This window comes from Brassica oleracea, chromosome C7, assembly GCF_000695525.1.
Source record: "Brassica oleracea var. oleracea cultivar TO1000 chromosome C7, BOL, whole genome shotgun sequence".
In the NCBI taxonomy this organism is placed as follows: domain Eukaryota; kingdom Viridiplantae; phylum Streptophyta; class Magnoliopsida; order Brassicales; family Brassicaceae; genus Brassica; species Brassica oleracea.
Window position 1 is genome coordinate 47,537,349 of NC_027754.1, and position 14,061 is coordinate 47,551,409.

Consider the following 14,061-nt stretch of genomic DNA (forward strand, 5'->3'; position numbering starts at 1 on the left):
AGAAGGTTCTACAAGAACTGGGCCAATTCTAAGAAGAGGCGGTACGGAAGCGAGGAGAGCATCCGGTCTAACCTTGAGAAAGATGTGAATCCAATGAGTGGATTCGCACACCATGGTGTGGTGAAAGAAGATTACTTGAGAATTATGTTCAAGCAAATGAGGAGCGTAATTGGAGTTCAAGAAATTGATCTCCCTAATTCAAGTTGGAATTAAGGGGGTGAATGTTGGATAATTCCAAGCTTGTGGAAACTTAACATATTATTAGATGTTTAATATGTTAAGATAAACACAATAAGGAAACCTAGAAATAAGAAAAGAAAGTTTATATTTAGATTAGGTTTGTGTTTTCCATATCCCACATGTTAAAGGGAATTGTATTTCATATAAATATAAGTCTAATGGAGAGGTGTTCCATATGATTGAAAGAAACATATTGAGAGCTTTAGTTTTGAGTAGTTTCTAAATCTAATAAGAAAAGTTGTTCTTATAACTCTTTGTGTTTCTAAGAGATTTGACTGGTAAGCTTTTCTTTCAACTCTTATGACAAATTGTGAGAGACAAGTTGACAAATTTTGTAACTCAATCATTGTAAGTGCTAAGCGCGGCCACAACCGACCCGGTTGTCGAAAAGGCCGAGGAAACTTCCGGGTGATCTCTCCACGACGTGTTGATTTTCAGGGAAGGGTATAACCAAGATTTAACCGAACCAACAAAGAAACCCGGTTCAACATTAAGTAAAGCTTCCCAATCCATCTGTAGCCCTTTTGGGATACTCTCAGTGAACTCCATGTTAGCAGCTAGCAGAAGTCCTAGCAACACTATGAATCCCGTTACCGCTATCCCACGAGCTGACGGCATAAAATTGTACCTGCGTAATGTTTGCAAACTCATATAAGCCAACATGTTCTGAGTAATAGATATCCAACAAGTTATGAAGTCAGTGTCATTTACCAGTAATATGTCATTGCGTAAGATAAGCGTCTCTAACTGTTCCTAAAGTGTCTAGGTCAGTAGAGCCGTAGTTCTCTCCGCAATAGGCATTGCATAGAGCCTGTAGATTCAGATAGACTTTTCTAAGTTTTGTTTTCTCAGAAGAAAAACAAAGAATGATATAATGCTTCGAGTGTTACCTCCCAAGCTGAATGTACATGGAGTTCTGATTGCAAAATCATACCCAAACCTTCCCCTGGATTAACAAAAAAAGAAAATATTTGTTCAAGAAAGTGGTAATCAGGTTTCTCCTTGATGATGGTCTTTGCAAGATTCAAGGTTCTGCAGTAGCACCATATTAGATATCGATGATTCCATTTAATGAGACAAAACCTCATAACTGAATACACTTTCTATGTAATACTTTTACCTTTCATAATTTGGGAAATAGCGTACTACTTTAGCTTGTCCGAGTACCATCGGCGTATCAGAACCAAACCCAGAATTAAACTCCTCACTGCAAATAGCATTAAATGATCTCAACCACCCAAGTTCTAGTTGAACAGAGACTTGAAGATGCTGAGCATAGAAATGGAACATGTACCTTAGTTTGTTAACCCACACAACCGGGTCACAAGGCTCTGAAATTTGTCTCCATCTGACAGCAGACGAATAAACTTCTTGCCAAGACAGGATAGAGCGGCCAGATGATCGATCTTCTAGTGAGGCATATACAGTTGAGGTTTCACTGGAACTGCTAGTACTACAGCCAGCACCACCTCTGTTGTGGCTAAGCATGTTGATTCTCTCTTTCCTACGTGCTTTCTTCCCGTTGCCTTTTGCACCAGTACTCCTGAAAACCCACAGAAAATGAAAAGTCATTTACAGCACCTGAAAGCACTCATAGTCCTCGAATTAGTTGAGCCTATGTTTATTCCAAATTTCCAATTGGAATAAACTAATTAGAAAGAGAGCAGGCAAGTGAAAAAAAGAAACAGTCTGACATTGTAAAATATCGAGAGAGACATATAATCTTGAACATCGGATCTAGGTCGCCATCAATATCAAAGCAGGAAAACTCACTACTAGCTTTGGAAGCTGTGTACAATGCAATCTCTTTCTGTGGAATAAAAAGGGATAACATAAATATTTATAGTGAGGGACACGTTTAGCGCGGCTACAAATGAAGCATCCACCATTATTACGTGCAAAGAGGTTTTCATTGTTCAGCTCTAGTTATAGTTGAACAAAGAAGCAGAGCTATCAGATAAATAAGGCAATGCAATATTCTATCGTTACAGGTTGCTACAAACAAAAGTGTACCAAGAAAGTAATCTTGCAAATGCCATTTCAATATTCAGCTTTTAATCCAGGTAACCTCTGGGTTATCAACAAAGAAAACATCTCTAGGAACCTGATAAAATGCCAAGCATTGAAGAACAAATTTCTCCACTGCATCAAGTTCCACATCCACTGTAGCATCGTAGTCCTTCACCTGTGAGGATATACAATAATAAGACAGAGTCTCTCCTTCAATCAATGAAGCCATATCGTTGACCAACAAATATTTGATTATTTACCGCATCTCTATACTCTCCTACAGCATGATAGCAGGAACCTCGTAAATACAAGCACTCTATTGAGTTCTCAATGCTCAAGCCAATAGATAATTCTTGGATAGCCATCCTGAAAAATAAAATCACCAAAAACAACCACAGGTGAATAATATCACTGCTTAAAGACCAGCCATGCACATATATCACAAGGTAATTTATTATGACCACCAAACTTATCAGCTTCCTTTAGAACATCCATTTGCTAAAATGCAGATCTTTTACCACTACAAGCCCGGAGAAGAAAATCTTATAGGACATCATATTCTAGAGTAAGCATTGAGATATACATGAACATTTAAGGTAACATGCACATTAACGAAGACCTATTACCCTTTTAAACCAAACTTTCACTTTCCAGAAATCCTAGTTTACACTAATTGTACATACCTGTGTTCACCTAATCCATGGAACGCTAATCCACGCAAGTGATAGGCCTTCCAAACCCGGGTCAAGACAGGATAGTGCAACATTCGATAGTTCACCCCAAATTAGAGCTACCTGTTGTCGACTTGTAGAGCATGCTCAGTGCATTCCATAGCCTTGTGGTGGTCGGCCAACTCTTGATAGTGCTGCCAAGTAAAGCGAAGAAACAACATTAAGTACAGTGAATAAAAAAGTGTGAAGTGTATCATAGTCAATTGATTCAAGCAAATCAAGAAACTAGGATGCGCCAACTAGATTAAGGAGAAATAATTTCATTTTCAAATGGCATAACATAAATATCTTTCAGGAAAACCTTATTCGCCTCCAAAAGTTGAAATGTAAGTTCTCTTCATTTTTGGAAACTTAGACTAAAAAGCAATTGCCCAAAATCCTATTTGCATCACAGTTAAACTAAATAGATGAAAAAAACTTAAAACGCATAATTCTAGACATACTTTACTATTTGCATCTTACCTGAGCGAGATGTAGCCATGCTTCAAGATAATTACTATCCAGCTGGATGGACTTGGAATGCGCCTCTTCGCTTTTGTATATTCACCAAGAGAAGTAAAAGCTAGTCCCTATCAACAAGTTTTGCTAATAAAAAATTTGCGGTCATGGTTACTTCGGAGACCAAGAATACCAACAGACGATATAATCTTACCAAATAACTATATGCGGACTTGTTATATTTCTCTTGCTTCAGACATGTAGCAGTGACGTCCTTAGATTTAAAATTAATAATACCTGAATGATTGAGAACGTCAGTAGTACATTAGTGGGTTTTCACCAAAGAAAACAGGTATTAAGTTATCAAAACTGAAATATGAAGCAAGATGTAAAAGAACAGCCACGGGGCTCACCAAATATATCAGGTGACTTTGGCTCCAAAACCAGTGCTTCAGTCAAATCTTCAACCGCCTATCATCAAAGAGTAGTTTTAAAGTGCGAACAAGAAACTTGGATTTTTACCCATAAAATACAAGCATTAAACAGGCATCAATCATAGGCTTATCCAAATTATTGGATAATTACCAGAAAAAACTAATGATCATTTAATAAATGTGCAGCGGCGAACAGAGCCGCATATATAAGTCATAAATGTATTGTTTTAATGCTTTTAGCTGTGATTAAAGAACAGAAGCAGAGAAGACTTGGAACCACTAACCTCAGCAAATTCCCCAAGAGCAGCACGAGCCTTTCCTCTCCGCTTCCAGGCCTCACAAGCTGCTGGGTTAGATTCAATAGCCTGACCAATAGGAGCAGAATTAGTGAGCTTTTAACCCACTGTGGTAACAATTCTTGTCAAATACAAATACCTTAGTAAAATCAGTTATAGCATTTTCAAGCTCTCGTTGGAATGCATAAGCCGTCCCTCTTCCTATAAGCGCCTCAGGGTAAAGTCGGTTCTTCTCTCAGCACCTGACACACAGATAAACTAATGGTAAAAAATTGACCCATACATTTCTGCAAAAAAAAAAAACCTCTAAAAAGAAGTTTAAAACAGAACAACTAAAAGCAAAAGACACTCCCCAGAGATAGAACTCACCAAAGAGGAGTACATGAAAAAATCACCTTATCAAAAATAGATATAGCTTTCATGTAGTGTCCTTCGTTCACCTGTTGAACGAAAAAAAGAGCCCAGTGATTAAGAGTTTTCGAAGCTATACGTCAACACCAGTAAGATACAATACAGTTTCTTATATATTTTTTTTTTGCTGTATTGCTATACCTGTGCAATTCCTCTAGAAATTCGAAAATCCACACTTATAGAATGGGTCTCTGATATTCTTGCTATGGTGCACTTCTTATTTATCTTGGTTCGACCGCTAACTCCACAACGTGCCTCATCTTTCAAGCTCAACTTGGTAATCGATCCTGGCTTACTACTTAACTTGTCTCCAATAATCGACAGATCCCCTAACCGAACAGAACTTTCAGATAAATTATCATGCAAATCAGAACCATTACAAGATTCATAAGAACCATTGATTTGGCTGCTAGATTTTACATTCTCTTTTTCCTTGTACGCTGATCCATTGCCTGAGCCCCAAGTACCACCAGAGTGCTTGCTTGCCTTGGATGCATCATTTGATAACTCGTGGGTATTTTCCATTGCTGCAAGCTCCTGATTCAGAGACTTCCATGCTTAGTACTTTGCACGCGTTATCATGCTTATCAATCTTCTCCTCAGGCTTCATCTAATTCAAGTATTTTTTATATCCTCGCTCCAAAACAAGAACAGATTCTTGTTTTCTCCCCAGAGCCAAAAGAGCACTTCCTAAACGTTAAAAAAAAAAAAAAACTGAGTATACCAATTCAAAGAGAAGAGAATCCACACCATTTGAATCTTCCTAGTTTTTCAAGAATCATACTCAATCCCAAAGTGATACTAGAGAGGAACCTATAGTCTAACGCACTAATCAAAAGCGTGTGTAGTGAACTAACCTTTGAGTAGATAAGCTGAAGTGCCTTGTCACAGTCCTTAATCTATTGCTCAAAATCAAAATTGAGCTAGAGTCAGAGATCAAATGATAACGATCGGGATTGAATTGAAGATTGCGAGACCAGCCATATGTCGAGAATTGAGCACTGCTTTGCAAGTAGCGAATCGAGAACTCCCTGCGACGTCGCCGTCGCCATTTTCGCGAGCCACCAGAGTGTCTCTATGGCCCTGGTCTTATCTTCTCTTCGTGGCCGTGGGAACGAAGGGGTAAAAACGAGAACTAAGAGCATCTCCATTTTTTTTTTTTTCATCACTCTATTTTTTTTGTTCATCATTCTACTCCCTTTTTTTCTCTGTTTATCAGTTCTATTTGCTACCCCATTTTGCGGTAAATTAGGATTAGAGATCATTTTGCAAGTAAATTATGGATTAGGATTGTATATGCTCTGACCCTACGGTAAACGGCAGACTTTTGACTGAGGGTGAAACGGGGAAGAAAGTAAAATAACGGAGGAGAGAGCATATGATGGTGGCACACGTGTGGAGTTTCCCGTTACGTGCTTTGTCCAACGTTTTTATTACATGAATGGCCCAGCCCACTTACTATTGCCGTTATCAAATGGGCTAGCTCAGTGAACTATGGTAAACCAAAAGAAAAAAACGAATTAGATTGGACCAGATCTTTACGGTCCGGTTTTATATAACCTTTATTTTATTTTAAACTGGATAGGATATATATAACCTTTCTTCAAGATGAAGTATATATTAGTTTATGAAATTCCCTTTAGGGATTATGATTCATTTACAGGCTTTTAATAGCCAAGACTGTTACAGAATAATAGGAGAATATACTCATACAAGATCGTATCTAAACTGATTAGTTAGTAACAGAATATCTATATTCTATCACCCTCCCGCAGTCACATTGTCGAGTCCTGAGACAGTGAGACTGGACCTGAATTCGTTGAATAGAGTAGTGGGTAAACCCTTTGTGAAAATGTCTGCATATTGGAGAGATGATGGTACATGAAGAACACGGACGTGACCCATTGTCACCTTTTCACGGACGAAGTGAATTTCACGTTCGTTGATGTTTCACCGGATTCTGAGAGAGATAAACAGAGCTTATATTATCACAATAAACCAAATCCGCCTTTGTGATTGGGCAGCCTAGATCAAGCATGAGATTGCGAATCCAACACAGCTCAGCGACAGCATTTGCTACCCCTTTGTACTCAGCTTCAGCACTGGATCGAGAGACCGTCGGTTGTCTTTTGGCTGACCAGGAAACAAGATTAGAACCGAGGAAGACGCAATAGCCAGAAGTGGAACGTCTTGTGTCAGGACAGCCTGCCCAATCCGCATCGAAATAAGCTACTAAGTCTGTGATGTTGCTCTTGCGAAGTTGTAACCCGAGAGCTTTGGTGCCTTGAATGTACCGTATTATGCGTTTGAGAGCTTGAAGATGTGGAACTCTCGGACTGTGCATATATAAACATATCTGATGGACCGCATACGAGATGTCGGGACGAGTGAACGTTAAGTATTGCAAGGCCCCAGCGAGGCGCCGGTATTGTGTAGCGTCGGGAATGAGCTCCCCTTCCTCTAGAGAGAGCTTAGATTGTAGATCAACCGGGGTCGAGACAGGCTTGCAGTCTTCCATCCCTGATCTCTTAATTATATCTTCAGCATATGATTTTTGACTTAAGAAAATACCGCCATTTTTGAATTCTGCCTTGACTCCCAAGAAATAATGAAGCTTGCCTGAGTCTGACATGGGAAATTCTGTCTTGAGTGTGGCAATGATGGACTTGAGAAATGTATCGTCTGAAGCGGTAAGAATTATGTCATCGACATACAACAGGAGGTAAGCTTTGCGTGCGCCATTGTTGAAGATGAAGAGTGAAGTGTCAGAGTCGCTGCATTTGAAACCAAGAGATTTTACAAAGTTAGCGAAACGAGAATTCCAGGCCCTTGGTGCCTGTTTCAAGCCGTAAATTGCCTTTCTGAGTTTGCAAACATGATTAGGATACTCGTGATTCACATAGCCTGGTGGTTGCTGCATGTAAATAGTTTCTTCCAATTCGCCATGTAGGAAAGCGTTTTTGACGTCGAGTTGATGGACAGGCCAGTCCCTTGCAAGGCTGGCGTCTAACACGGCACGAATCATTGCGGGCTTAACCACCGGTGCGAATGTGTCGTTGTAATCGACCCCTTCTTCTTGTGACTTTCCATTGGCAACAAGGCGCGATTTGTGACGTTTTGGGTTACCATCTGCATCAAGCTTATGCTTGTAAAGCCACATACAACGAACAATATTAACATTAGTTGGCCTTGGAACAAGATCCCAAGTCTTTGCCTTATCAAAAGCATCCATCTCATCAGCCATCGAAGGTGTCCAGTTTGGATCTTTGAGGGCATTTAAGTAGCTAGTAGGCAAGGGCGAAACAGTAGAGAGAAGAGAAAACTGTTTCTTTGGCTTACTTACACCAGTTTTACTGCGAGTTTGCATATTGTGGCGAGTTGGAATAACCGGCTCCTCCACACGCGAAACTGGTTGTGGTAAAGCAGAGGAAGATGAAGCTGAAGGTGGAATAGTGTTTGGCACAGGTAGTGGAGTATATTGAGGAACATACGAACCTTGAAGAATGTTTCTGAACATAGGAGAAGGTTCATCCTCAGCTCCGAGAAAATGATAAGTTGCAGAAGTTCCTTTAGAAGTAGCTGCAGGGAAAATTGATTCATCAAAGCAAACATGACGAGAGATAATGATCCTATTTGTCTTAAGATCCATGCACCTGTAACCTTTATGATTAGAAGGATAACCCAAAAAGAGGCATGGTGTGGATCGTGGTGCCAACTTATGAAGATTAGAATAGTTCAAGTTTGGAAAACATAGGCAACCAAAGACTTTTAGATGATCATATCTAGGAGCTTTATGAAAGAGAAGAGTGAATGGAATTTGACTTTGGATAGCTGCAGACGGAAGAATGTTCAAGATGTGCACTGCAACATGTAAGGCTTTGACCCAGTAGGTTGGCGCCAGATGAGCTTGGAACAGGAGAGACCGAACCGCGTTGTTGATTGTCCGAATCATTCTTTCTGATTTTCCATTTTGCTGAGATGTATGCGGACATGTAAATCGCATTTGAATTCCTTTGGTGTCGCAGTAGTCATGAAATTGTCTGTTGTCATACTCGCCCCCATTGTCACATTGCACACCTTGAATCTGAGAATTAAACTGGTTTTCAACATAGTTAGAGAAATGTTTGAACTTAGAGAAAACCTCACTCTTACGTCGTAGAGGATAAACCCACAGAAAGTGTGTGTTATCATCAAGAAAAAGTACATAATATTTGATATTACTTGGAGAAGAAATAGGTGAAGTCCAGATATCAGAATGAATTAACTGAAAAGGTTTTATTGCAAAAGAATTTGATTCCCTGAAAGGCAATTTAGGCTGTTTCCCCATTTGACAAGCCTCACAAGAAGTTGCAAGACTGTCTTTATTACAAGCAATAGAGTTTGAAGAAGATAAAGCACGAAGAGAATTGTTGTTGATGTGCGCCAGTCTTTTATGCCAGAGGTCCGGTGAACAAGATAACAAAGCTTGAGATGGTGGAGAAGGTTTTGAATGTGAAGGTGGTAGAGAATAAAGCTCACCGGAGCTGTTACTGCGCATTAGAACCGCCCTGGAATTGAGGTCCTTCACAGAGAAACCATATGGATCAAATTCAACAGAGCAAAAATTATCTCTAGTAAATTTACGAACAGAGATGAGGTTCTTAACAATATCTGGAGCAATGAGTATACGATTCAAAGATAAGGGGCGAGAAGAAGTATGAAGAGTTGTGTTACCGGTCGCAAGAACAGGTATTTGAGAACTGTTGCCTACAATGACTGAGTGACTGATATTTTTGTTAAGACAAGACTTTAGGATACCTGGATCTGCAGCTAGATGGCTCGTCGCACCGGAGTCCATGTACCACTCGCCAGCCGAAGGATCAGTGAGCGTCATCGTATTGAAGGCTTGCGCAAAGTCTGTGGTAGGCTGAAGCAATGGCATTGCCATGTTTGCTTGTTGAGTTGGACGCATAAGTTGCGGTTGTGACAGCTGTGGCGTGTAATACGAACCCCAGTTCGGGTTTCTGGGCTGCCATTGTGGGTAAGGGGATTGCCAATATTGATTCTGCGGCCAGTTTGTGTAGTACTGACGGTTGTTGCGTCCTCTGCCTCTGTTTTCATTGCGGCGACCACCTCGATTGTTATTGTAATTGTGTTGTCGTTGTTGTTGAGGACGCGATGTTTCTAGCTTTTCGTCAGCAACGGTAAGAACTGTTGAAGAAGAAGCGTTGTCCTTGTGAGTTGCAGACGCCTTGTTGAACTTTAGGACTCGCTTTTCTTCCATCTCTAACATAGACTGAGCTGCATCAAAAGTAGGAAATGGATCGCGGTGTTTGATCACATTGATAATGTTGTCAAAACGATCATTGAGACCGTTAAGCATGTACATGACAAGCGTTCGATCAGCAACAGGAGCGTCTAAGTTGGAAAGCAGATCGGAGTAGGATTTGAGCTTTTGACAATACTCTTGGATTTTCATTTCACCAATCTCCAGAATACGTAGATCGTTGTCGACTTGAATTGCCCGAGCTTCCTTGTTATTACGGAATTGATTTTCAATCCGCAACCATATGTCACGCGACGTGCCTCCAGGTTTGAAGGAGCTTCGAAATAGCTTCTCCGCAAGGGTTCCATACAGCCATAGTTTGACAAGACTGTCTCTCTTGTGCCATTGAGCATCATCAGCATTTTCAGGCGTAGAAGAACCGTCGATATGGCCTAGAACGTCGAACGCAAGGCAATGGGTTTGAAGCAACTCGCGCCATGCGTCGTAGTTGTGATCTTCTAGGTCAAGTTTGATTGGTATGTTTGTTTTGATATTAGTGACCCCAAATGCCCGATCAACGTTTGCTGGGATATCAGCCATAGAAAGGAGAAAAGAAAAGCAGAGTGAATGAAAAGATGAAGAAGGCGTGAAAGAAAAAAAGAAAGAGAGAATTGGATCAGAAGCGAGAAAGCCAAGACTGTTACAGAATAATAGGAGAATATACTCATACAAGATCGTATCTAAACTGATTAGTTAGTAACAGAATATCTACATTCTATCAGTATAAACTGTATAATGTTTTACAGCACTTGCATTATTTTGAAAGCATTTTTTTCAATCCTACAGTCATTAAGTATAAAGGTTGTAGGATTTTATCACAAAAGAAAAATATACAGTTATAACAACAAAAGTCACAAACTAAATTTCAAAGTACACTTACAATCTAACTAAAGTCTTGTTAGACAATATTAGCAGTGCGAAGAGATACTTTCGATATCCTGAAAAACACCATATATAGTCGGAGTAGTGGCAAGTTCATTGTAAATCCCCTAAATAGTGTAAATATTTACGGATGTTAGTGACTTAGGGGTAACATAAGAGGGTTGATTTTTTGTGCATTGGTTTTTAAACTACTTTTGATATGAATGGTTTGTTATTTTTATATAAGAATATCTGAAATTTGATTCCAAAGTCTGAGATAAATTATGTACCTAAGATCTGGAATTTATACTTTGAACAAAATAAAATCTCTAAATAATGCATGTTTTCATCAATTTATAGGTATCGAAACGTTGACATAAAATTTAAAAATTTGATAACTATCTTCGGAATTTCAACTTCTGTTCACAGTTCACACACATAATAGCTCAACAACGACACTTTAAATAATTCACCATGGATGGACCACCAATCACGAACATCGCTATTGCTACATTTATATGAGTGCAGAAAAGGTCGAGCAAAGCTGGATACAAGAGACCAAGACTTTTCGTGAAGCAAAGATAAGAAGAACAACAAACTGATCAAATACAGAATCCAAGACAAACGAAGCAGAACAAAACAACAACGAAACGATATACTAACTTACCCAGACATATCACATCATACATTTAATATCGCTAAACTTAATTAACACCATTTCATCATCAGAGAGCAATGTCGTTGCGGATGTGACGGAGGAGAACGGGAATAACAGAATCTGGCGAGCTAAGCTGAGGAAGATGACCATCTGAAGACATAACCTCGACCACGGATTCGGATCCGAGATTGTTGTGAAGATACTCGGATACGGCGACCGGTACGGCTAAATCCTTAACGCTTTGGACTATGTGACAAGGGACAGAGACAAATGGTAAGATTTGTCTCATGTCGCTATGGAAAATGGTCTGAGCCAGGGAGAGTGCTATGTCCGGACGCATGTTGAAGAGCGTCCTGCTGAATTCTTGAACGGCTACTGAGTCTAAGTCGCCACCTACCGCTAGTGGAGCGAAACCTAAACACCACGCTTTGTAGTTGCTTCGCATCGCTTCGAAAAGCTGGTTTAGGTCTTCTTCCTCGAATCCACCTTGGTAATCAGCATCGTTCACGTATCTAAAACGCATCACAAGAATCACACCCAAAAAATCATTTAAATTAACAAATAAAAACTGTAATATTTTAATGAATTTTTTGAGAAATAGGATAATTCCGACAAGCGAAGGAACATGGATATACTTTTGTCGACGTTATGTCCGAAACAGAGATGTAATAATAAAAAAATATATATATATGTATATACATATACATATACATATATATATATATATATATATATATATATATACCGTGGGGAAGCAGAAATCATGACGATTTTGGAGAAGAAGTCAGGTCGGTTAAGAGAAGCCAAGACACCAACCATGCCGGATAGAGAGTGACCAACAAAGATACAAGACTCGATTTGGAGATCTTCTAAAATTGCAATCAAATCAAAAGAGAAACCTTCGAGAGTCGAGTAACGATCGAAGTCGAAATATTCCGGATTGGTCGTACCGGCTCCCATGTTGTCGTAGAGCACGAGGCGGTAATCCTCGACCAGATGAGGGACCAGGTGTTTCCATACTGACTGGTCCGTACCGAACCCGTGACCTAATACGATCGTCCCTTGATTTCCTGAGCCAATCACCTTCACGTTGTGAGCTTCCTCTACTACACCCATCTCTCTCTCTCTCTCTCTCTCTCTCTCTCTCTCTAGACACAAGAAAATCTTCTCTACCTGCGTTTGTTACTTCTGTTTAGCACACTTTATAATATACGATGTTTATTTTTATGCGTATTAAATCAGATGCATGTATACGTTGTTAATTTTTTTGTTAAAAAATAATTTGTGCATATGCTAATTTATCAGGCGGTAGTATATGAAAATAATAATATCGATAATTAGTCAATTCTTAATTTTGGCATGTATAAAGGCTGCAATAAATATGTGACGTCTATAAGCCACATATTTTTATTTTCTACTCAACTAACTTAACATATAGATACAAAGAGCCTTATCCTTGGATAATCTGGTATATTTGGAAGGCTATGAATGATAAGCTATTCAGGGGTATCGACACCCACTAGAACTAGTCAAATATGCAGAGAGTGAATGTCAAGCTTGGTACAATGCAAAGGAAGCTATACATGTTCCTCTGCAGGCACAAACTGTTGAAGAACCACGAGCCTTAAGCTTGGGTGATATTTGTATGGTGGATGGTTCATGGACCTCCACAGTTCAATTTAGTGGAGTGGGATGGGTTTGGAAAGATAGCATGGAAAAGATTCAGCTTATAGGGACACATAACTTAAGAAGGCGTGAGACAGCATTACACTCGGACACTACAAGAAAACAGCGGTATTCTAACGGACATTCCAACGGAAAATGAAATCCTCGGAATTTCCCGAGGAATTTGGGTTTCCTCGGAATTTCCTCGGAATATACCGACGGAATTCCGAGGAAATATCAATCTGTCAGAATATTCCGAGGAAATTCCGAGGAAACCCAAATTCCTCGGGAAATTCCGAGGATTTCATTTTCCGTTGGAATGTCCGTTAGAATACCGCTGTTTTCTTGTAGTGTCCGAGTGTAATGCTGTCTCACGCCTTCTTAAGTTATGTGTCCCTATAAGCTGAATCTTTTCCATGCTATCTTTCCAAACCCATCCCACTCCACTAAATTGAACTGTGGAGGTCCATGAACCATCCACCATACAAATATCACCCAAGCTTAAGGCTCGTGGTTCTTCAACAGTTTGTGCCTGCAGAGGAACATGTATAGCTTCCTTTGCATTGTACCAAGCTTGACATTCACTCTCTGCATATTTGACTAGTTCTAGTGGGTGTCGATACCCCTGAATAGCTTATCATTCATAGCCTTCCAAATATACCAGATTATCCAAGGATAAGGCTCTTTGTATCTATATGTTAAGTTAGTTGAGTAGAAAATAAAAATATGTGGCTTATAGACGTCACATATTTATTGCAGCCTTTATACATGCCAAAATTAAGAATTGACTAATTATCGATATTATTATTTTCATATACTACCGCCTGATAAATTAGCATATGCACAAATTATTTTTTAACAAAAAAATTAACAACGTATACATGCATCTGATTTAATACGCATAAAAATAAACATCGTATATTATAAAGTGTGCTAAACAGAAGTAACAAACGCAGGTAGAGAAGATTTTCTTGTGTCTAGAGAGAGAGAGAGAGAGAGAGAGAGAGAGAGA

The 14,061-nt window shown here is 39.5% G+C and overlaps 1 protein-coding gene and 1 pseudogene across 1 annotated transcript; both read right to left on the bottom strand.

Moving 5' to 3' along the window:
• Positions 1-464: 464 nt before the first annotated feature.
• LOC106303474 lies at positions 465-5,744 on the bottom strand (annotated as a pseudogene).
• A 5,472-nt stretch (positions 5,745-11,216) lies between these two features.
• On the bottom strand, positions 11,217-12,500 carry LOC106301808 (probable esterase KAI2; the record flags this gene model as incomplete). The annotated part of the gene is given in 2 exon segments (XM_013738288.1): positions 11,217-11,896; positions 12,130-12,500. Coding segments are annotated over 2 exon segments (816 nt in total). The 3' UTR covers positions 11,217-11,451.
• Between the last annotated feature and the right edge of the window lie 1,561 nt (positions 12,501-14,061).